The sequence below is a fragment of the Chenopodium album genome, chromosome 22 (assembly GCF_948465745.1).
Source record: "Chenopodium album chromosome 22, dcCheAlbu1.1, whole genome shotgun sequence".
Classification (NCBI taxonomy): Eukaryota; Viridiplantae; Streptophyta; class Magnoliopsida; order Caryophyllales; family Amaranthaceae; genus Chenopodium; species Chenopodium album.
In genome coordinates, this window is record NC_137855.1 from 19,059,987 (window position 1) to 19,085,414 (window position 25,428).

The following is a 25,428-nucleotide window of genomic DNA, read 5'->3' on the forward strand; positions in this document are numbered from 1 at the left end:
AACTATGTATCTTTACTTACTCTAATACTACAAATAACTTATAATATCTTTCCAATATTTACTTCATCTATGATTCACCAATGTCATCAAGTTACAAATAAATAATTTGAATAAATATGATTTAAGTGGCATAAGGAAACAAAATATTTCGTACATTGAAAGTCTAATTTTGTTTTCTACTGAAAATCAAACAAAAGTACTGGTAGACTTTAGTTTAAAATCAAAATATTTTGTATATTGAAAGCCTAATATTGGAGCTGAACTGAACTAATGAGATGAAATAAGTATTTTATGAGATAAGGAAATTAGGAGCTGAACTGGACTGATTGGAGCTGAATTGAACTTAACTGAGCTAAAGTGAACATGCCTTAAATATATAACAATTATTGGCAATAATTTTATGATGTTCTATATATAGTAATGTTGTTAATTAGAATATTCTAATTTACCTCAACCAATTAATACATTATATTATAAGACAAACAAATCAATCAATCACTGATTCGCGATCGTTTTTCGATCTTATATTTGATTTGTACTATTATCTCTAACAAAGGCTTGATATATTTATTGCATATTTTTGGTTAGTTTCTGTTATATTAATAATATTGAATTCAAAATATATTTTATTCACTTTGATTGATTCCAAATAATTTATTACAAAAAGTTGATCAATATAGCCAAGAATATGCCAAAAATTAATATACTACCTCCGTTTCTTATTACTTGCAACAAATGAATATTTTATATCTCACAAATAATACCCATTTTTTGCGAGTAATAAGAAACGGAGGTAGTATAATGTGTAAGATATAAGGTTATTATTGTGTCTATTGGATTGGTGATTGCGACGGGTAAAACAAATATTAGATTATATATATATTTCTTTTGAAGCGGATGATATGTCAAGAAATTATTTAGTTTTTCTTGAAAACTTTTGTATACACCCGATTTACACTAATATTACCGTATATCGAGCAGTATAAGGGTAACTTTTACCTAATTTGAGGGTAACTTTTTGCCTTTTTTTGGGTAACCTTAAACATAATACAATTGATTTTATGCATTTATAATGGTAATTTAATTACATAAATAGACAACAAGAAAAGTTTTATAATGGTAATTTAATTACATTCAATCACTAATAATTGATTTAATCATTTAAAATGTGATTCTTTACTAATAAAGCGTAGATAATTTTTATTTGTATTGGGTTACTTTTATGCATATTGAGGTAACTTTTATTCATTTCAGGGGTAATTTTTTATCACTTTAGCCTATCTTTATAATGGATGTACAATAATCATTGTACACCCGAATTTTTTAAAAGTTTCTATCTATTTCTGTTATTATATAGTTGTGTGGAGTATTATTCATTTATTTTTCTATTAATAAAACAACATTAATAATTAAATTGTTAGTGAAAATGAACCCTTCATTATTAATTGAATTATTTTTGTATTTTTACTGTGAGATTAATTATATGATTTATAAACCGTGCATCGTACGGGCACCATACTAGTGATTTATTAAAAATAAAATGAAGGAATATAATTTTGGAATACCAAAATAGAATGGAGGAATAATTTATGGACGAAAATTGTAATATCTCAAATCTCAATTTTGAAGGATGCGCAGGGAATTTACGGGAGCAACTACAAAAACTGCAATATCTTATATAAGCAAAACGTTGTAAGCAAGAATGATTAGAGAGAAAGAAATGCATTACTGGATTCGAGCTTCTTCTGCTGATTTTGCAGGCACTCTCCCTCATGCCCGAAGGTACATTCTTATTCATTTTCCATCAAATTAAGCAACTACTTGAATTCTCTCTTTTTGTTTTTTTTGGGCATTTCATTTCAATTAATTGATTCTGGATTTTGGGTTGCTGAATATGATCAGTGGGCATAGCGCTGTCAATATTGGGAAATCGAAAGTCGTCATTTTTGGAGGTTTGGTTGATAAACGCTTCCTCAATGACATCACTGTCTATGATGCTGGTACTTTCTTTTTCTCTTTGCTTTTGATTGTTTTTATACTGTAATTGGGTGTTATTTTTGGGATTTAATTATTGTTATCAGATGCTTGTTTTCTTCGATAATTAAGCTAATTTTGTGGGAATTTTTGTACGACTGACTTTTTAATTTAATGTGGCCAATTAGAGTAGATAGAGGGTGGATTATAAATTGAATATGGAGTGTGAGTAATCGATTATTTATAAATAATTGCTATCCAATGGTATGATAAGGTTTTGGGAATTAATTATGAACATTTACCATTTATAAAGATTAGTGATGTTGAGTTGAGGATAGTGAAAGAGAAAAGAGATGGGATATCAAGATATTTGAAAAAGTTATGTTTGTCTTGGTTATTAAATTATTATGATCTTGGGTTGGTAATGAGAGTGCTCCATACGTAGCTACCGTAGCTCGTAGGCCTATGGTTGAGCTTGGAGGCAAAGGATAGTGAAAAAGGTTTAACGTGGGTTTAATATTTTCTTGCTAAACTCAACACTTTTGGGTTTTATGTTGCAAGGTTGGGGTCCTTATCCAGTTATCCTTGCTTATATGGATAGCCTACATGTTGAAATTCATTGATAAATAAAAGTTAAGAGTGAAAAGTATCAGCTCTCACAGTTAGCATAAGGGTCCTTAACATAAGGGTTGCATTCTTAATATCATCCATATCTTTACTGTAAAAGACCCTCTGAATCTTCCAAGCAACGTTTGGATCCATGTCTCTTTCAAATTCGGACAGATTATGGAGTTTGGTATCTTTGTCACACTTTCTTCAGTTTGATGCCTTAGAGAAGGTAGTTGATGACATCTGGGAAAACCACCACCACTGTCCTTTCGTTATTTCCTCAAAAAATCTGACCAACTGTTTCATCTTGACTTGCACGGTGTTGAGTTGTTCAACAACTATATGTCTACACCCAAATATATGCCAAGGTCTCTCTATTTGTTGTTCTGTCCATTGTCTGCCATTATCCTTATGCAAAGGTGAATTTTAGTCAGCATTGTGTAATAGACTAACGATTGAGTGATTTTACTCACACAAAGAAGACAGAAAATTAAAGAGAGAAAGGTTGAATCTTTGATGAAAAGGCAAAGGGTTTGTACAAGCTAGGAACTTTAGGCTGCCAATCTCTCTTAGCGACTTTAATACTCTCAAAATAGTGACTTGAGGTTACAACTCTCCCAAGGATTCACTCCAAAAATCTGCCTGCCTCTTCCTTTCCCCTCTCTCTCTACTTATAATAAAACTAAAGGCTGTTAATCTAAATACCTATTAATACTAGACTACCCATAATGCCCCTCAGATTAGTTTATTACACAATGGGTTCCCTAGGAAAAAAAAGTGAAGAAAAAAAAGTTAATGAATTGTGTTACTACCTACCTAATTGGGCTAATTCTGTTAGAGGCATAATTGAACAACACAGCTAATTTTCCCTAAAAAAGTATCAGTTTCAGTTTGAGGAAATATTTTCTTTCTTTACTCTTGGGGGTGAGAATAGCTTTTTCTCTTTGTGATCTTGGCAAGTCATGTATCTTTTGGAACCAGTGTGTTTAATAATGCATCTGCATCGTTGAGGCACAAGGGGTGAATGGGTGATTGCTATTAAGAGTCCTCAAGGTGCATCAGGTACAAGCAAAACACCTCTTGGTACTTATTATTTTAGTTTGTTGTAGCTCTAGAAAAGAATTCATGAAGCCTAGTGCTCATATAACACTTGGTATGGTATTATAATTTGTTCTTATGAAAATCTTAGTGATTTGATAATACTTTATTCAATATATGATTGTGTAAAGCTTTATTTAATGCATGACAGTGTCATACCAACTATTCCTTCTGCTGGAAGTATTAGTTCCATATGACTGTAATAGTTTGAAAAAGTCGTCTCCTTTCCATTAATACTAATGTCATATAGCTGGGAATCTCAATTTTCTCTAGCATTAATTGAGTGATGGGAAGAGATTGAAAGGTTCAGCTAAAAGTGGCCTTAAAATCATGCATAATCTTTAAATTCAAGGTGTTGGTGCAATGTGACAGCCACATGGAGGAAGTATATTTAAAAATGTGGAATGTGGCATTCTTTTTATTTATTTTATCTGTATATGAGGCTTCTGTTATCATCTTATAAGGAATATTAAGATCTGCTGTTCGTGTTCTATTTTGACATTGTCTTTTCACTGATTCAGAGAATAAGCTGTGGTTTCAGCCTAAGTGCACTGGTGGTGGTTCTGATGGACAGGTTGGTCCAAGCCCCAGGGCATTTCATGTAGCTGTTGCTATCGACTGCCATATGTTTATATTTGGTGGGCGTTCAGGTGCCAAAAGGTTTGTGCACTTTGCTTTGTGTTTCAAGCCCGAATTTTCCTTTATTCTTCTAAATGTTGAACATTTATATTTCAGGCTTGGTGACTTTTGGGTACTGGACACAGGTAACGTCTTTATAATCATCCTAGGATTCTTTGGTGCATTAGTTATCTACTTATTACCCCATTAATTGTGATTCAGGCTTTACATGTGACAGCAGAGTTTGTATTCCCTTTTAAAATTTTGTACTGCCTAATCATTTCCTAATGAAACTATTTGGTTCAATCAGATATATGGCAGTGGTCAGAATTGTCAGGTTTTGGTGACTTACCTCCAGCTCGAGATTTTGCTGCTGCCGCACCTATTGGAAATCAGAAGATTGTCATGTGCGTTTTAATATTTTGTTGATGTCCATTTGCCACTTAAGTGATGCCATTTAATCCTGCCTTATTGTAGGTGTGGTGGTTGGGATGGTAAAAAGTGGCTGTCAGACGTGTATGTTTTGGACACAAGTAAATCACTTTTCTGTGGCGATGGTTTTCCTCCCCACCTTCTTTGGCTATAGCTAAGTTGTCAATATTTTTGTTGACGTTGGCATTATTGTGCTGTGTCACATGAACAGTATCTCTTGAGTGGACAGAGCTGTCAATCTTGGGAACAGTGCCTCCTGCTAGATGTGGTCATTCAGCAACTATGGTTGAGAAACGACTGTTAGTTTACGGGGGAAGAGGTAACATCCATTATTCTCTTCATTTGCCTATGATATGTACTTTCTTCTCAGGACTTCCTGTCTTTGAATAAGGTGGGGAAAAAAAAAATTTGCATGCCTGAGAAGACTTTTTTTGGACAGGAAAAAAGTCTGCTCAGGCGTGCTAAGCAGACTAATATTTGTTCTTGTGAAGCTTTTGTAAACAAATAATAAAAAAGGCAACCAATGGAATTTCAATATCAATTGTGATGTTAGGGTCTTAGGAGATCTTTTCTCAAAGATTTTAGTTTTTATTTATTTAAAAATTCTGTATTTTTCTGTGAGGATTTTGTCCCGTGGCTTTATTTCTAATCTCTGACCCTAAAAATCTTCATTTTTTTTAATTATATTTGTTTTATTGTAATTTATTTTATTTTTTTGTGTGGAGATTGAGCCTTTTTAGTTCTCTTAGTTTGCTATGAGGTTTATGCTATTGAATTGTGGTTCAGTGAAGGCTTGCAATTATGTTACTGCACGTTTACTAACGATTAGGTTGTACATTGAGCCACTTCCGGATTGTGATTCGAAGTGAACTTCTCTTTTCCTTGCTAACACTTAATGTTGGTATTTGCAATGCTTTAAAAAGTACCTAATTGGGTGAGCTAACCAATAAAAAAAGAAAAAAAAAAAGGAAATATAAGAAAAGAAAAGCAGGGTACCTAGAATTGGAACTGAAACCGCTGCGGAACTGTCGGTTCTAGCACCAAAGCCAGAGCCGGAGTTGGTGATTGTTATTGGGGTGACAAAAGAGAGTTGGTTTCCATTTCGCAAATATTTGGGACCAAAACCAATTAGGTATCAGGTCAAAAGAGGTTCTAATACTGTTGGTACCCATAACGGATAAAAATAGTATATATGTCCTAATCTTAAAACAATGAAAGCCTACTTTTCCGGGTACTAGTAACCATAATTGATTTTTTTTTTTTCCCTTCCAAAAATGAACAAATAAATAAGCAAATTTGCAGCAACTCAATAAGTCTATAAAGTATTCCAGTTTCAATTTTGTCTATATAGCCGTTCCCTTGACAATTCTCATCACTATATCTATCTCAGTTTCTTAAAGGTCCCAATATTTCTCTAACAATCCCTATCAATAGAGCTTGTTGGAACATTACAGATGAATCAGTAAAGAAAATCTTAGGACAAAAGTAAAAAATTTATCCTACTACAATATATTTATAGTACATTTGTCTTCTTTGAAGATTCTTTTTGTAATTGCGGTTTGTTGGAGTTACTTAAAAATGCCTATTTATGAACTTTTTGCAGGAAGCAGCGGAATTGTGGGCGATTTTTGGGCTTTAAAGGGGATCATTGAAGAAGGTAACTTGTTGATTATTCTTTTACTTCCCCAAATTGCAAGTGTCATGTGACACGCATCCATACTTTGTTGCTAAGTAACCTCATAAAAGGGCATCATATGAGGGGCCATAGAAGATAATCATATTTGAGTTTGTGGGATGGATGATTAACTAATTAAGCACACCTCTACCTTTTTAGAGGCTAGTGTACTCTATTAGCGAACCCCTACCTTAATGTTATTAATTAAAAGGAATAAATGATGTTAAGTAATGCTTTCTGTGATTCGTTCTAGAATTGGACATTTGTTTTTCTGTTGTTTGTGCCAGTCTAAAAGCAATATTAGGTAACATTTAGTTTTATCTATAGCAAGCTACATATACTTAAAGTCTTAAATTCATATTTTGGTAGATAAGGTAGTAGTAAGCCCTAAGGTCTTATGGAATTACTGCTGAGGCTTCTCTCAGGCTGTCAAGTGAGTCATGTGGGATTTAGGCATAGTAAAAGAAGGAAGGAGGTAGGGCCGTAGGGGTGAAGGAGAAGCTCCACTGTGCAGTTGTGCCCTTGGTGGGAATTGTACTTGGTCATGAAGTAAACGAACCTGACTCCTTTGCATTACACTAATCTAAGCTTGGTATTTATATTAGCTCATGCATCTAGATTAAGGTGAGTTGCTCATTCCTCATTTTGATTGATATTTCTGTATTTTTTAAGTGAAATCTGATTGGATATGAATCATCTTATTGGCATCTCATGCATTAGTGCTTTAGATAACTGCATCGCTAAATTATTCCTGGCTTTTTTCCTTGTTGTGCAAGGAAGAAAATGAAACACCTGGTTGGACCCAACTGAAGCTTCCTGGACAGGCACCTTCCTCCCGATGTGGTCATTCTGTCACATCCAGAGGGCACTACGTAAGTTCTGAGCTGGATGAGTCTTTTGTATTTAATCTTGCTTAAAATTTTGAAGGGTGTAATTTAATATTTTTGTTTCTTTGTTGTTATTCTTCTACAAAATTAAATTCCATATAATTATATTATAACAAAGATGTTTTGTTACTTTACCATAATTACCATTGTTTTAGTTTACTTTCCTTTCCCCTTTTGCTAACTATTTACCACTTTTGTTAATAATTTATCCCTTTTGCTAACCATCACTATCTACTCTTTCTCTATCAAGTATTGCTTTTAACCCTTCCCCTACTTCATTATTTTATGCCCCCTAAAATCTTATAATAATCCAATTTAATGGATGGATGGTGATCAACACATTAAGATGATCATTGTACAGTAATTAAGAAATCAATTGCCTACATGCACTCTATCTCATTTTTATTTATTTAATTATGGTTCTACCTTCTACCTCTTTGAATGTTAAGGTCCGAATGCTAACCATGTATTTTTATGTCATTTACATTTCAGAAAAATAGTCATATGTGATCTTGTTTGATTAATTTCAATGTGTATTTTCGAATTACCAACGTTTTTTACATTCAAAAGGTGTGATTTGGAGATTGTAAAAGTATAAAGGCAGGAAAAATAACAAGAGAATTATCCGCTAGTATTTAGGTAATACTCTAGAAAAATGCTAATTAAAAATACAACCGGTTTTAAGAATTAGTGAAAATTTAAAACCACAGGTTATTATAAAAGGCTACCAGAGTACCAGTTAATTATAAATACTGGCTTTTGGAATTGGTATTCTTTTGAAGATTCTGGAAGAAGCAGAGGCACTAGTCCAAGCTCATACCCATCTTTCTAGATTTCGGAAAAGAATGCATTACTTCACCAGCATTACGCCTTTATCTCCAGTAGTTACATTCGTATGTTGTTCAGCTGGTTTGTGCATTTTTATTTAGTGGTATCCTGAAGATGATGCTTTCATAGCTTAATTATTATAACGCACATAAGAGGGAAACATACATTAAAGGAGGATAATATTGTCCTTAATGAGCGTTTATTTGGAGAATGGCAGTATGCATGTAGTACCTACAAGGCTACAAATCTACAATTAACTATTTTACATTCATAGAGGTGTTCTTGGTACTTTTGAAGATTGTGCCTGTCAATTCTCCTGGGTTTCAAATCTACATTTCATGCCCTGTCTTCTTGTTAAATTTCTAAGCTGCTTTTGACCTTTTAATTTTACCTTCTTTTGAATTTTTATTTTATTTTTTATTTTTTTTGAGAAAGCAACTAATTATAGGTTTTCTTGCCATTTTGTCAATCCCAAGTTCTTGATGAGGAAGATGAGATATGAAGAGGGGCAAAGATTTAGTATCGGGGATGTTATATTGGATATGTTATCATATAGCATTAGGAAAATTTACATTAAACCACCTTTTATAACACTTTAATTGCAAGAAACCACCTTATAAAATTTTTTTTGCAAAAACACACCTTAATTGTAAAATTTTTTGCAATCACACACCTTTTCCCGGAAAATATCCATTGACTTGGTTTTGAGGGGTTGACTCGACCATGAGACGCCCTAAAACCGCTAACCCTCCCTTTTCCCCAGCCACCCACTTCTAGTGGCCGGCGACCACCTCCCTCCTTCGTCGCCGACGACCTCATCCCCTCCTTTTCCCAATTCCCGTCCTTAAACCTAACCCTCAAGCCCTAAACCCAATTCTCGTACCTTCGTGAAGTGGGTGGCTGGGGAAAAGGGAGGGTTAGCGGTTTTAGGGCGTCTCATGGTCGAGTCAACCTCGGAATACAAGGTCAATGGGTATTTTCCGGGAAAAGGTGTGTGATTGCAAAAAATTTTACGATTAAGGTGTGTTTTTGTGAAAATTTTTTTATAAGGTGGTTTCCTGCAATTATAGGGTTATAAAAGGTGGTTTAATGCAAAATTTCCATAGCATTATCATTTATCATGTATTTATGTTATACTTGGGGGTGGGTTTTCATGGGAACATTCTCATGGTGACTCGGTGAGAGAAGGCAAAATGAACTAGAGATCTACTTTGGAGTGCCTTAGCTTGTTGATGAATCCCAGCTGTTAGATTAAATTCTGAACCCAAAAGTACAGCTGTGTTTTTTGCCCCTCTTTCCCAACAATGCATTGTTACTTTAATCCTAATGGCCATTGGAATCACGGCTATTGGAGACTTAGGTCAAAATCAAGAGTTAGGCTAGGGATTATCCTCCTGTCCTTTTCGTGCTTTGAGTTTGGATCAGTTATCTATATCCAATCTTTAACTTGATCATTATGATTTTAACAATATTCTTATTAGGACTGTTGGCTATAAGGTTGTAAGGTATCGAGAATGTCTATAAAACCATGGGGTTAAACTCTTCTCCTGGTTTCATTTTAGGCTTAGTGTTTCTTAATGTGTGTACTTAACCTATGTTACTCGGACTCGGGTACCCATGTCCGACACGGGTACGTGTCCAAGTGTCCGACTCGGCTATTTTGTGAAAAAATTCTATGATTTTCAACTAAAATGAAGTGTCCATGTGTCATACCCATGTCCGAGGGTCGAGGGTCCGACACGGGTACTTGAGGTAAAATGAAGAGTCTGAGTAACATAGTACTTAACTACTTGTTTTATTTTGTATAATTGAGTCAAATTCTTATGTACCTTTATTTTATTATATTCCTCTGATTTTTTTAAATATTATACTACTTGCCTTTTAAGGAACTTTCACAAATATTGCACCGTATCCATTTTAGGAAAGAAAATGTTTGTGTTCACACTACAAATACTCTATATACCGTTACCTTTAATAACTTGATTCTTTAGCTTATGTTCATAATCACATGGGTAATTTTGTACTTTTACCTTTCTCTATCTTCCTTTTACCCACTACCAAAAAATATTCCATCTCTTATGGTGCAATATTAAAAGAGCGGGGGAAGTATGTAATTTGAGTATTTCACCTAGGAATCAACATTTAGTGTCACTTTTGCATATTGTGTGTATGTAAATCACACGATATACATCAATACATGTAGCAAGAACCTTTATATATGAAAAGCATTGATATTACCAACACATACATAATTTTTCTGCTAGTTTTTTTTATTTTATTTATTTTATTTTTTATTTTTTTAATTTATTTTGTAATTCCTTCTTCTTACTAATAAGGAAATTTTGATTTCTGGTACCTCGAAAACCCTCCCCGTCAGCCACCCTTCCCCCTCCCCGTGCCGACTGTCGGTGCCCAAATATTCCCTCGGCGCCGGCGAGCCCACCTCCTCCCTTTCCCTTCTCCGATCTCAGCCGTAATAGCCCTCCAAACAACCATCGCTCGCCGAAACAACCCCCTCCCCTGTTCGCCTGCCCCTTCCTTCCCCGAAACAACCACCCTCCCCTTTTCACGCGGCCCCCAAAACCCTGAAACAACCCGTAAAACCAAACCCGTTTAGGGTTTTTAAACAACCCAGAAAACAGGTGGTTTTCTAGGTTGTTTCAGGTGGGTATTAGGGTTTCGTGGGCTAGCTATTGTGTGCGGCGGTGGAGGATATGGTCGGTGATGATGGTTGTTTTGCGGGGGATGGCTGCTGCGTGTTGCGGGGGTAGTTTTGGTCGTGGTGGTGTGATGGAGCGGAGCTGGTGCGAATTGGAGGTGGTTGCGTGCAAGGGGTTAGTTTTGGTGGTGGTGGTGTGGTGGCGAGATGAGGTGGCTGCGTGCCTGGTTGCTACGTGGCTAAGGGGTGGCTAGAAGGTGGCAGGACTCCACTAACGGAAAACTTAACGGAACATGAACGGAGGTACCAAAAACTATATTTTTTAAATTTGATGGGTACCAAAATAAAAAAAAAGTTTTAAACAGGTGCGAAAATTCAATTAGGTCCATTTTCAAGGTAGCAAAATTCAAAATTTTCTACTAATAATTTATTTTATAATTTTGAAAATCATGCAAGGTTCCAACTTTATATTTTTTGTGTGTTAATTTAACAAGAGCACATAGGTAAATAAACATTTTGTTTCAAAAAAAAAAAAAAAAAAAAGTAAATAAACATTTTAGGGGGTATAATTTGTCCAAACACTAATCACAAGAGTTATCTCGATCTTTTTAAAAAGGTTGGGTATTACAATGATGTAAGACATGGGCGGAGTGTCAACTTAGTTGACTCCTTTAGCTTTCAATTCCGTATACTGCCTTGTCTCTTGGCTTAAATGATGGAGATATCAAAATAAAACTGCTATTGCTTATAAGATGCTTAAAAAACTTAATCCTTAGGATCAGCTGCGCTCTATGTGTTCTGATATAGGGATAAGATTGAATCATGCACCTTAGTCTGTATATGCTGCTTAATCTCAACAAAAACGGCACATACCTTCCAACAAACAGTGTGTCCTTGTGGTTACTTTGATGCTAATTCCAAGTTTTAATTATGCCTTGCACTTGTCTGAAAATTAAAGTGATTATTCAGGCAGCTTTGCAAATGCTTATTATACTCATTTGCCTCTTTTATAGAAGGGAGGAAAAAAAAAAAAATCAAGAATACTTTGCTGTGTTCCAAGAGTAATGGACAAATTATTACATCATTAATTGTATATATGCTACAATTATATAAGAATTTTCTAAATCTCAAATGGCATCCTATGTGACTTTTAGTATTGGCTTATGTTTGGTGTTTGAAATTGGTTTTGCCAATGACAACTATCTTAGCATCATTAAAGTTGTGATGATTTATATAGTTAAGGAAAAATATAGTCATGTGTGATCTTGTTAGATTAATATCGATTTTATACGTTCATAATATGAAAATTTGTCTGATTTATACAAACTGGTAATTCAAGATACTAGTGATTAAAATGATGGATCGAGAAGCGTAAAATGAGAAGTGTTATATGTAAGTAAAAAATAAAGGAAGTTTATCATTATTCACATGGAATTCTTGCATACTTTTGTATTTGATGATGTGCCCCTTGAAATAGTTTCTTGTGTTATTTCTTTGAAAGGTTGTTAGAGGGTATGCAATTTAATGTATTGTTATTATGTTACTCTTCATTTGCTTAAACTATGAAGCTTACTGGTATGATTTGTTTGTTTGTGTTATATCAGCTATTATTATTTGGAGGGCACGGGACGGGTGGCTGGCTTAGTCGTTATGATATTTACTACAATGACTGCATCATCCTAGACAGAGGTGAGTGCTTTGCATACTAGTAATTGTCTTAGTAAAAAAAAAAATGTTTTATGTCCAAGTAGGAATGGCTGAATCAGTGGCGTATTCAGAATTCAAAGCACGGTGTGCACAATTATAACATTTGAACACGATAAACCATCGTATAATTCTAAGCAACAAAAGTTTATTATAAGTTACTAAGTTATTCAATACTAAGTACAAGATATATAAAACCTTTTAAAAATTTCTAAAATAACCTTCTTTAAATATCAAATTGCCCATTATAACTATTACATATGAAGTATTTAATTATTTTCTTTCACATATATTCCTACTTTTTAATATGAGTCTTTTCATAATATTTTATATCAATTTTGTTTGGTAAAATCTATGTTACTCAGACTCTTCATTTCACCTCACATACCAGTGTCGGACCCTCGACATTCGTGCATGGGTATGACACCAGACACTTCACTTTTACTTCAAAATCATGAAATTTTTTCACAAAATAGCCGAGTCGGACACTTGGACACGTACCCATGTTGGACATGGGTACCCAAGTCCAAGTAACATAGGGTAAAATTCTTGTCATTATAATAATTTAACAAATGTGCATCGCACGAGATTTAATCTAGTACCGTACTAAGTACAAGATATATAAAACATTTTTAAAAAAATTAATTAAAATTCAATACAATTGTATAGTAAAAATGTACAATTTACAAACTTGCCCTTTTACCCACCCTTTCGCGTTATGACTTGTTTTCCACCAGGTATGCACTTGCATACCCTTGGTGTGTATTGCATCCGCCCCTGGGCCAAATGGCATCATTTAGTGTTTGATATAAAAAAGAAAGAAAGAAAAGGATTAGGCATTCATTAGTATTTGACTTGATGATAACTAAAGCTTATATTCTCTTTTCACTTATGATGCTTTATCTATATGTGATTGGATCATTTAGTTTCTCCTCATGCTATTATATCAAAAACCTTAAAGTTCGTTGAGTGTACAAAATGTCTACAGGATGCGTGTTGACACATTAAAAAGATAATGATTTGCATGATGACAATGCGCATTGAGCATTTATAATTGGGGTGGTTTTTATTTATCATTAAAGCTTGTAATTCTTCTTTCAGTAAATCTTTGTGTGCTTTTTAATAGATGATTTCTTAGTCATCTAAAGGGAGTATGTTGCAGTGAGGGAAGACTAGGATGTCTAATATCATAAACAAGTTTAGATAGTCATCCTTCATCTCTCAAGGAAAGGCCTGGAAGCATGAATACAACATGATGCTAATTATTCAACCTTAATTCAATGAAGAGACAAAATTCTAGACCATTTTCAAAAGATCCTATCATTTTTCTATCAAAAAATGCCAGCATGGTTAGGAAAGGAGCTTTCTAATGGTAGATGATCTGATGCATGTCGTGTTAATAGAACTCCCTTGAAGAACCAAGAGGTGTTCTAAAACAAATAAATAATTCCTTTATTCTTTAATTCTCAATAACTAAAAATTAGATAATGTAATATTGTTTATTAAAACAATTTTAATAAGATACCACATGAATATGTTTTTCCTTATATATGATTCACAAATGACGAAAGAATGTGAATAGTGTAAAAGCCAAACTAGGTCAAGTAAAAAAGAACGGAGGAAGTAGTAGTTAAATAGACTCACAACACTCATGTTGCCGTTGTCATCAAGCTGGCAAGTCAAGAATTTTAGCTGGTAGTTGACTGATTTGCAAGAAACAGATGCATCAAATTTTGGTTTCGTAACCTACCCTACTTCCTCAATACAAATGTTGCGCTCTTGGAGAACATTTGGGACCAAGAGAAAACTACCTTCACATATCTATATGTCGCATACCAAAGTATGCCCTTTGGTCTATGCAATGTCTCATCAATATTTCAAAAGTGCATGACATCGGTCTTCTCCAAAATGCTAAAGGAAGAAGTATTTATGGATGACTTTAGTGTTGGTGGCTCGTCTTTTGATACGTGTCTTGCTAACTTGTGAGAGTGCTCAAGAGATGAGTCATGTCTTAAATTGGGAAAGTGTCATTTTATTGTCGAGGAAGGCATTGTCATAGGGCATAAAGTGTCAAAAAATGGGATTGAAGTTGATCCGGCCAAGCCGCCAAGGTGTCTACAATTGCCAAGTTACCCCCATCTACCTCCATCACCGGGATACGTGGCTTTTCGGGCATGCTGGTTTTTACTTTATCAAAGATTTATCAATATATAGCAAAACCCTCGACCAAACTCCTTCAAAATGGTGTTGAATTTTTGATTTTGATAAAATTGTTTAAAGGCCTTATAACACACTCGAAGAAGCATTTTTCAAAACACTTATTGTGGAAGCTCCTAATTGGGACTTGCCATTTAAACTAATGTGTGATTTCGCAGTTGGTGTCGTTCTAGGTCAAAGGACAGAGGGAAGGTTGTATGCCATTTGCTATAGTAGTAGGACTCTTTATGATGCTCAACATAAATATACTACCTCTAAAGGGGAAATGCTGGCAGTTGTGTTTGCAATTGAAAAAAATTAGATCCCATCTTACTTGCTCATAGATCATGCTGGGATGCTAAGCCTTGCCTTATTTGTTGGGTCGCCCTTCTTTGATATTGAGATGAGAGAGAAGAAGCGTCAGTTAACGCCTTACGGATATTGCCAACTATCTTGCTAGTGGGGTAATTCGTTTTGGGCATTCATTTCAATGCAAGATAAGATTTTTGTAAGGAATTAGGAGACACTATTGGAATGATCCATATTTATTCAAAAAGTGGGGTGATGGGATTCTCTGTGTGTGCCGATCATGAGATCAAGAGTCTTGGACCATTGTCACTCCTTGCCTTGTGGGGGGCATGGTGGGGTAACCAATACGGTGGCTAAGATATCTCAATCTCTCCTTTAGTGGCCTACAATACACAAAATGCTCATGATTTCATCATGTGTGATCGATGTAAAAGATGTGGTGGGATCACAAGAAGAGATGAGAGCAAGATTAGAGGTGAAACTAGTATAAAATAATCCAAAATCATGTAATTATAACCAAAGACCAAGAAGAGGTAAGAGATTAAGAAAATAGGCCAAAACTACAAGAAAAGGTGATAAAGAAGCGAGATTAGACTAAATTAATGGTTAAATGAGTCATATAAGTGGTCTATAATCATAGTTAAATAATGATAAGTCTTACTAGAGTCCCAATTTATTTTATTTTTATGATTATGGTATTTGTTTTAGCTAGCCATATCTTATTTTCTTTTCCAAACCAAGGTCTAAAGCAAATATCCTCCTTCACAATTACTGAGCTAAGGATGTGAATAACTTATTATCAATATATATACGCTTAGTGGTAAGGGTGATTTTTTTGTTTTGTTTTGTTTTTTTTTTTTTTTCCTATCTAGATGTTCCAATATCAATGATGTGCCCCTGATCACACAACTTCTCTAAGGTTCACTGATAGGCTCATGAAGTGCGCACCAGATTTTAACTCTTATAAAGCTTGCCTCACTCTATTCTGCTCACTGAGGCACAAAAAGGGATATAATGATCCCTATCTTAGTGCAACTTGAGCCTTTTTATTCATTGCTTACAATCCCTCATCCTACTAATGAGTACCCTTCTAGTGTGTAGACCTTGCAGCATGCCTTTATCCATGCTTAGCTTTGGTGACAAGTGCTAGGTAGGATACCTCTGTTATAGATGTCCTATTGAGCTAACTTCATTAGTCATGATTTATATGAATTCATTGATTTTTGGAGACATGCTTCATGTATCATGCTTAGAATTCTGTTTAGTTGTAAAAAATCATTTATTGTGTGTGTGTTTTATTTCAACTTGTAAGTCTTTCTTAGACTTATACAGGTTACTAGTTCCCTATTTGTGGTCTTTTTCTATGATTGTATGTTTTATGTCATCTAATTGTCTTGGTTTTGTGCAATTATTATATTTTATGTATTTATCTGTTTGTTTTCATTACTTTCTACTTAGGTAGATGCTTTTTTTTAAATAATACTCTGTACAAGCTGATGTATGACGCATCTATGCTACTGAATTTTATGTTTCCTCTGACATCAACTTAATTTTGTTTATTTATGCATGGTTAGTGTCTGTTCAGTGGAAACAACTGCCTACTAGCAATGAGTGCCCACCAGCAAGAGCATATCATTCCATGACGTTAATTAGTTCACGCTATTTGTTATTTGGTGGCTTTGATGGGAAATCCACTTTTGGTGATATTTGGTGGCTGGTTCCCGAAGGTATTCTATTTTCTAATTAGTGTCTCGATTTTAGGTCCTTGTCAATTTCGAACAGTTGCTGCTCACTCCTAAAAATTTGCAGCAATATCCAGAGTATATGATTTCTGTAACATTTAATTAAAATATTCAGTTTATATGTAGTTTCTCTTCTTTATAAAAGGAAACTTCTACATGTCAATACTTAAGTTTGATCATTCATGTAACGCCTAGCTGAAGTCCCAAAATTTCCCTGTAGGTGTATATGATAGTTCCTCTCCTGTATTGCCTCTTCAAAACATTTAACCTAATAGCCATCTTGGTGAGACCTGGATATACAATGTGCTTCATTTTCTTGTATGGTACTGTCTATGTAATGAAATTGTAGATCTGGGTGCAGCATTGTTTGTAATCTTCATTTAGAGATCCATTTAGTGTTTTAATACCCTGAATCTTGCCGTTCATCTTTTGAAATCTAGTGCCCGAAAGGCACCAATATGTCTCTGTTGCCGTGTGAAGAGGCTAGATTGTGCTTTACTTCTTTTTTGTTAAGGTACACTATCACACATAATGAGCATATGAAAATATTGAAATTTTTTTATATTGAAATTAGTTCTAAAGAGTGTTTTGAGTCCATAATTTAAAAATCTTGCTAATTAAATGGCTTGTTATGTTTTCTGCCTAGATGATCCCATTTCAAAGAGGTCAACCCCATCTTTGCCCAAACAACTTCATGAAGACAAAAAAGTAGCTGCGTCAGATTCATCATTGCCGAATGTACTGAAGGTATAATGCACATCTTCTTATTCCATGCTGACTTTTAAAACTGATGAGTTGGGGCTTGTTTTTAAAATTTATTATAGAGTATAATAATTGGTCTTCTGCCTTTACAATTGGCGTTTTATAAAAAAATATTTTTTGTGAGTGTCACCAAAGAGTCTTAAATTAAGGAAAATTTGACATTTGCTACCTGGGTAAGCACCTTGTGTCACATTTGCTACCTGTTTTATTTTTTATTTTACTTTGCTACCTCCAAAAGTTATAAGTGATAGCTTTTGCTACCGCTTAACAGAATCCGTTAGGTATGGCCCATTTATCATTAAATAATGATTAAATTTATTTAAAAAAATAAAAAACTTAAAAAAAAAATCAAAAAATATCCCAGCCACTCTGCAGCCCCATCAGCCACCCCTCTCCTCCATGCCGGCTACCGGGCCTAAATGATCTCTCGGCGCCAGCGACCCCACCCCTCCCCTTTCCCACTCTGCTTGTAAGGCAAGAACAAGCAGCATCAGGCAATGACGGAATTTCTTCCCATTTACAATTGGGATTCTGCGAAATCACAAAATAAGAGAAGAAATTGGTATACTTACTTCCAAATCAGAGGGATGAATTGAAGGTTGATTCCGGCATTTTCGAACTCGGTTCGTAGCACTGTAGCATCGAAAATGGATTGAAGATCCATTGAAGTGATTTGATAGAGGATTTTGATTGAAATTGAATCACAATTGAAGCGATTAGGGTTTTGGAAAGGGGGAATTTTTTTTCAATTGTAGCGACGTGTATTCGGAGACAGAGTCCAAGCATTCATCTTGTATCAGTGGGGGCATTCATCTTGTATCAATTGCAGCGATGTTACTCGGCTTCCATTGATGGTGGTAAGGAGCTGCTAGTGGAGCGCGACTTCTTGTGGTGGTGCTACAGGCAGGATTGTTGGTTTAGGCGGTGCTTGCTGCAATGTTGCGGTGGGGTTGAAGTGTGGGCTGAGCTTGGTGATGCCGGTTTGATGTGATGTCGCTGATTGTGTGAATGGTGGTGATGCTGGAGGTGCGGTTGGCAGGGGTTTGTGAGGTCTTTGCATGAGGAGCTGGGAGCAGAGGAGTGTTGGTGAATGGTTAGTGTGGTGTAGTTTAATAAATTGGTGTGGTGATGGATAAATTGGGTCCCACTTAACATCAACATTGACAAAAACCGTTATCTGGTAGTGAAAGCTTGGTTTTAAAAAGCGCGCCTTGCTCTGGGAAATGGGCTTAAGCTAGGCGAGGCTCAGTCACCTACGGAAGGCGTGCAGCTCGTGCGCCTCAAAGCGCCTTTGGTAACGTGCACCTTTGCGCCTCAAGGAAAATAACTAAGATTTGAGTTATAAATTGAAGAATGGTGGACATTTTTTCTAATTCAGACTACCTTAACTTTACATATATCATTATTTAATTTATTATGAATCTTTTAATTGGTATTAAGTACAATCAAAGTAAAAAATGATTGAGATTAATAAATAAATAATTACATGCGCCTTGCATAAAAGGCGCGTGCCTTCGCCTTGCGCCTCGCGCCTAGGCTGCAAGGACCATTTGCGCCTTGGTGCGTCTTGCGCCTTTTAAAACTAATAGTAAAATATATAGTTAAGGAATTTGGTTGGTAGTAAAGTAAAATAAAAAATAAGCAGGTAGCAAATGTGACGCTAGGTGCTTTCGCTGGTAGCAACTGTCAAATTAACATCATTGGAAAAAGTTTGGATGTATCTATTGGTAGCAGTAGTATCCAAAGTTCTCTATTAGTATTGTTTCTGTTTAAATTATAGAGGGTGTTGATTTTATGGTGCTGTATCAATGCATTTTCAGCTTGGATGTGCATAGAATATGTGGTTGTTTGAAAGTTGAAAGGATTATGGCATTAATCACCTTCAAATTGTTTCTTTACCACCAATAGATCTTTTTACTTACCCAAATCATACAATCTGTAAGTACTTCACTCAGAGGGAGTATAAAGCAAAGATACAACCTTAATAGGATTGCATTTTTATAGGTCATACCTACTTTGGTGTATTACATATATTTTTGATGCAATGGTGTATTACATATTTAGATGCATCACACATTGAATATGGTTTGGTATAGTGAGCTGAAACAGTATATTACCTGACCTAAGATCAAGGAACTGGTAGGTTTTGATCTTGTAAATTCTCCTCAGTAAACAACATGCATGATGTTCTTATCATGCTAGCTAGGGAATGGCTGGTTGTGATCAGTGAAGACAACAGATGTACTAGGTTGCATTATTTCATGAAACTAAATGTTTGTTTGATAGGTACACCATATATAATTTTCTTGTTTCAATTGCTACCTTCTCATAACAAGTTCCAATTATATGATGCATATTTGAGTATAAACTTCCTGTTGATTTATGCCGATATTATATAGAATGGTGCCTTTTGTGATAGTTTATCTATTTGTCGATTGAATTTGCAGATCTTTGTTGACATTTCATTTTTGACCTTTTCAGGGCCTTAGGTGAAATAAGTATCTAGCCCTCTTATATTAGAACGTAAACACTATAATCTGTGAAAAAGCATTTGAGCACAAGATCGATTTGATTGTGTTTTAATTGTATTGTTATTAATTTCCTAGTCACTTTCAGATTTCATCTATGTCTCTAAGGCCTCGTTTGGTTGCATATGGGAATTAAATGCCTATAGGAAGTTATAATACATGGGAAATTTTATTGCCTAGGAAATACTAAAATTGTATTTGGTTGATATATAGGAAATTGTAATTCCCATGAATTAGTTTTTTATGTTTTGTTTGGTTAACTTATGTAATGCCCATGTATTATTATAACTTGAACTACTTTCCCAAAATTTTGAGGACAATAATGTAATTTCATCCAAAATACATGTGGGAAGTTTGAGTGACCAAGGTAAGGTTTGGGAAATTAATTCTCATGTTTTGTAGGAATTCCAAATTTCTTAGGAATTTTCACTTCCTACATTTGTGCTAACCAAACAACTACTCCTAAACACATTTCCCATGTATTTGTATTTTCCCCATATTCATTGAAATGCAACCAAACAAGGTTTAAGTTCTACGGAGTACTAACTTTTACTTTCTTTCATCAATGTCAACCTTTATTTCATAATTTATCATCTCCACCCCACCTTGTGGAACTCAATAGCTTGCTTATAAGGACTCTCTTACTCTCTAGTCTCTCCTCCTAACAGGAATTTTAATTACATAATTTGTCCCTTTCTTGAGTTCTTCGATTATATTGCTACAAGTAATTAAGTAGAAGCACTCGGTTGATAATCCTAAAAAATATGAATTTGTCATTTTGATAAAAGCATGGTTATCGAAATTTCAGTTTTGTAGCTCTAAGTTGAAGGTCTGCTTGCTGTAGTGAGAAAAGGCCTAGCATTCGGTTTTACCGATAACACTTCCGATCTTCAGTCAATTGTACATTTGTACCAGTTTATTGTGATCCTACTTGATTGTGTTGAATTTGAATTTGTAGGAAAATCTACATCAAGAGTCTGCAATCTCAGAACTACAAAAAAGATTCAAATCTTTTTCTTCATTTTCTAGATCTGAACATCAGATTTTGGATGAATCAAATGACAAGGAACTACATGAGTTAGCCTTAAAGTTCATGGAAGGAAGCATGTCTAGTAATGATGCAATTTCACTTAATCAGGTAAATTTGCTACATTTGGCTATGAGAAAAGATATAAATTTGAAAAGCTGACATTGTTGCTTAGTCTATGTAGTTAACTCAATTTCTGTTGTACTTACAATAATAATAATTTGGAGCAAATAGGCACTTCAGTTGCTTCGTGATTACTGGAGGAACACTGAGCCTAACTTCATTGAGTTCCGACAGCTTGGGCCCTTGCTTCGTGACTATCAACGCTTGATTAATCATCATCGTCTGTAAGGCCTTCTTTTTTTTTTTTTTTTTTTGGTTTGCTGAATTATGATCATTTAGTTTCTTAGATCTTATACTTCAGGAAAAATTTAGCTAAATATATCACGACACAGTTGATGGTAATTTGGTTAAAGTTTCTTTCCTTTTTGTGTTGGGTGTCTGAATTTTTTGATACATGGTAAGGAGAGATATATAAACTAGGAAAAGTGGGATAAACAAAAGCAACAAACTGTTGATGATAAGTGGATCGAAAGTATCTCCTAAAATCCTACGTCTAATTTACTTTATCTACTTTAACAGTTTAACATTGATTTATATAAAAATTGCATATAATTTCATAGTTCTGACTTCCTAAAATAAACCAGGCATATTTTATAATTTTATTTATAGTTATTGATTGATTAGCCGACTCCACTTATGGGATTAATGCTTTGTTGGATTGATTTATTTACAAATATTTTATTATAATCTGGCATTTTTGTTGATATAATATTTACATTGATGACAATCCTTTTTTTTTTTTTTTTTTTTGAGAGAGAAATGACAGTCCTATTTTCCAGAAAACAGAATATTTTGATTAAATTCGATCTTTTTACTTTTTAATCTATATCAACAACTTTTATATACACCCGGGTACACATAGAGGTGCGTGAGTTTTCTTACAATTAAGTGTGCTGTAAAATTAAATCCTAGATGCAAATAATGGATTTTGTAGATGGGTAGGAATATTTTATGCCCTCGGCCCTCATTTTGTGAATGAGCAGCCTCCTCGTTTATTTCATATATATTTTGTTTTTTAATGATAAAAAAAAGGTGTTATAAAAGGCTCTAACTTAATAAAAAAAAGTGTAAAAGGTAACTTGCTTATAGTGCTTTTTAAAGGATGTTAATTACAAATTTATCCTTTCATATACTTTTAGCTGTGTTAGAACAACAATGATTGGTGGCGGAAGGTGGAACTGTGAAAGAGGTGATGTTTTGGAGGGATTGGGAGGAGGAATAAAGCAGAGTGGTGGAGGAGAGAGAGAGAGGATGGCATGGGTGATAAATAAAAGGGGGGTTGGTGAGGGTGGTCGGTGCGGCCAGGAAGCCTGAGGGGAAAGGAAGGTTAAAAGGATAGTCTATATCGGTGTAAAAGATAGGTTGTTTTGGGAAAAGGGGCTGAATTAAGTTGGTATTTTATTCTGTTCTCTTATTGCATAGCAATTTATGCCTTTTTTTTTAACCGTATTTGCATGTATTGTTTTTTGGCTGTCGCAGGGACAGTATAAGCTCTGAATATAATCCAGCATCGCTGGGGTTTGTCTCCACTGGATGTTCTGTTGCCTACCGGTTCTATCATATCAAAGATGCTTCTCAGGTATGAGAATGACTTTACGTTTTTTTTTTTCAGAATGTGATTATAGTCAATATTGTTACGAAGTCATAAATAAAATGAAAAAAAAAAAAAAATTTCATGTGGTCTATTTTAGTTTGGAATACTTATTAATCATCTAAGTCGAGTCTGTTTCTGTGTAAGGATGTATCATTTTTCTATATTTGTTATAAAAATATTTGAAATTTCACTCTCTACTAGCAAGGGTCCGTTTGTTTGGTGGGTAGGGATTAGGGAGAAATCTTAAAAGGAAAGAAAAAGATCATTCAATTGAAGAAGACCCCCAGCAGTAGATAAATTACTTTAGTTTTCCTTCTCTAAATCCAGCCACCAACTAAATGCCTTCTTCCTTAACCACTAAGTTCCTGCAGTCTTCTAAGCACAACCGTCCCTCACCTTTACCACCATCAACATTACTACTTGACTGCTATACAACCACCAGCTCTAATGCCTATCCTCTTTCTTTGTCCGAACCATTCTTTTGTCCCTCAGTCAAGGAAACCCATGCGTCATCTAAAATTGAAGCTTTTATTTCTTGTTTTTAGGTAATAAACAACTTCAATGGACAATCACCAATTAACCAAATTTCTTTTAATCTCTGTTTCCAAAATATATATATATATATATATATATATATATATATATATATATATATATATATATATATATATATATATATATGAGAATAGGTTCATATGTGAAAATTCATACTTATATGAGAACTGATGTATAATTTAGAACACGTGAGTAAAAATTTAGAACATACGATTAAAAATTTAGAACATGCGACTTAAATTTAAATTTAAAACATATGGCTAATAATTTTGAACATGTGTGTGAGTAATAATTTTTAAATTCACACGTTCTACAGACCCCCACCAAAGGTCGATTCCTCAGTCGTTCGTATTGAACCAAGAAAGCCTCTTCCTATACCAGCTGGATCAATATTTGGTCAAAAAAAGGTTATTGAAAACAGGACCTTAGAGTATTTAGGACAATTGACAAATGACTTTGAGGCAATTGAGAGTAAAAATATTGAACATATAAGTAAAAATATATAACATGCGAGTAAAAATTGGAACATATGCTTTCGAATTTAGAACATATAACAAAAAATTTTAGAACACACGCACATTTTAAAATTTAGAACATATAAGTTAAAATTTCGGAATAAGTCATTCGAAATTTATAACATCTAACTTAACTAATTTATGGTTTAGAACATGTGAGTACTAATTTAGAACATCTGATTTAATTTAGAACACCTGGGGAAAAGTTTAGAACATCAGATTTAAACTTTAAAACATACGAGTAAAAATTTAGAACATAAAAAGTGTTCTCACATAAGAAAAATTCTCACAAGAGCCTCCCCATATATATATATATATAAACAAAAACAAAAAAAAAACAAAAAAAATGTCTCGAATAATGCAAAGTTAGACTGGGAGACTCAAAGATTTGCGACTGAAATCATCCTTAATATCCTCAGGAGAGACCAGATCTTGTATCTTGCCCTTTAAAATGTTAATTTTTGTAATTTTTAATTGAAAAAAAATTGTTTCTACCCGGTACTTGTCGCTAGTTCTGCAAATATTTTTTACAAAATTGTCTATTGTCATCAAGCTTGTTTACTCTTAACAATTATCTTTGGGTTAATGTTTCTTTATTATAAACTCTAAGACTACTCTAAATACTCTTTCTGCCTTAACTTGTTTTTCTTGATATAATATTCAAAAATTAGAAGCAGTAGTTGATGAATGAGTTCATTCAACAATAAATTACTGTAAGATTCTTGGATTAATTATCCTTATAAAACTAAAATGATTCTACATGAAGTTGATTCAGAAGTACTTTGTTAAGTGTGATTAGAAATTTTATGATGATTTGCTAGTAATAGTTATCTTTACTATTTTTCAAGTTGCAAATGGATGATATCCCGAAGTTGCTGGAAGAATACAAAGAGCTTCTGGGTGATTAATATTGGTTGTAGGTACCTAATTTGAAATCAAAGAATGAATTCAGAGTAGCTTTTGGCATCTCAGGTCAATACCAGTTAAATTTTTGTGCTATCATCAGTCGAAGGTATTACAGTGTTGTCCTCCTGGAGGTAGTAGTAGTTCCTTGAAACCGGAAGAGATTAGAAGCCATCTCCGACCTCAGTCGGAATGGTTAGAGCACCATGGTGATCGAGCACCCACATGGTTTATAACTACTTTTGATGTCCTTTTCTTTTATACAATGAATCCATCGAAACTTTACTCAGTGAACTTGATGAATTGAATATCTGTAATTTATTCTTTTGATGATATGCAATAGGAACAAATAATGTGCATTGAGGCAATGCTATGACTTCCCTCAAAAAAAAAAAAAAAGAAGGCAATGCTATGACCTGTATATGCAAAAGGAAGGAAATAGGTCAATCCATTTCCATGATACCTTGTTTTCTTCATTATGGGATCTGCTGAGATATTTTGTTTGAAAAGTTAGATGATCGTTGTTCTGGGTTATATATGCATATTTGCATAATACATTAGTACAATACATAACTAAATTGCATTTATCACAAAACAACGTTACAATTCCCTCTATCTTAAATTAGTTTTAATACTTATCATGACACATAAAAAAACACAAAACTATGTGCTGGTCAAACTATAACACTT

At 34.2% G+C, this 25,428-nt stretch overlaps 1 protein-coding gene across 1 annotated transcript; it reads left to right on the forward strand.

The window, feature by feature from the left end:
- Nucleotides 1-1,624: 1,624 nt before the first annotated feature.
- On the forward strand, nt 1,625-25,106 carry LOC145603717 (protein GLUTELIN PRECURSOR ACCUMULATION 3-like). Its single transcript, XM_081659683.1, has 16 exons — nt 1,625-1,782; nt 1,903-2,000; nt 4,203-4,341; nt 4,417-4,445; nt 4,610-4,706; nt 4,777-4,832; nt 4,943-5,050; nt 6,335-6,388; nt 7,187-7,278; nt 12,385-12,469; nt 16,564-16,716; nt 17,378-17,478; nt 20,980-21,159; nt 21,283-21,395; nt 22,651-22,750; nt 24,684-25,106. The coding sequence occupies exons 1-16, from the start codon at nt 1,703-1,705 to the stop codon at nt 24,741-24,743; spliced, it is 1,545 nt and encodes a 514-aa protein (XP_081515809.1). The 5' UTR covers nt 1,625-1,702; the 3' UTR covers nt 24,744-25,106.
- The last annotated feature ends 322 nt before the right edge of the window (nt 25,107-25,428 follow it).

Coding starts and splice junctions, on each gene's coding strand:
- LOC145603717 (XM_081659683.1), top strand. CDS start 1,703: ATGATTAGAGAGAAAGAAATGCATTACTGGATTCGAGCTTCTTCTGCT. Junction 16,717..17,377: donor TTGGTGGCTGGTTCCCGAAG/GTATTCTATTTT, acceptor TTTTCTGCCTAG/ATGATCCCATTTCAAAGAGG. Junction 22,751..24,683: donor ATATCAAAGATGCTTCTCAG/GTATGAGAATGA, acceptor CTATTTTTCAAG/TTGCAAATGGATGATATCCC.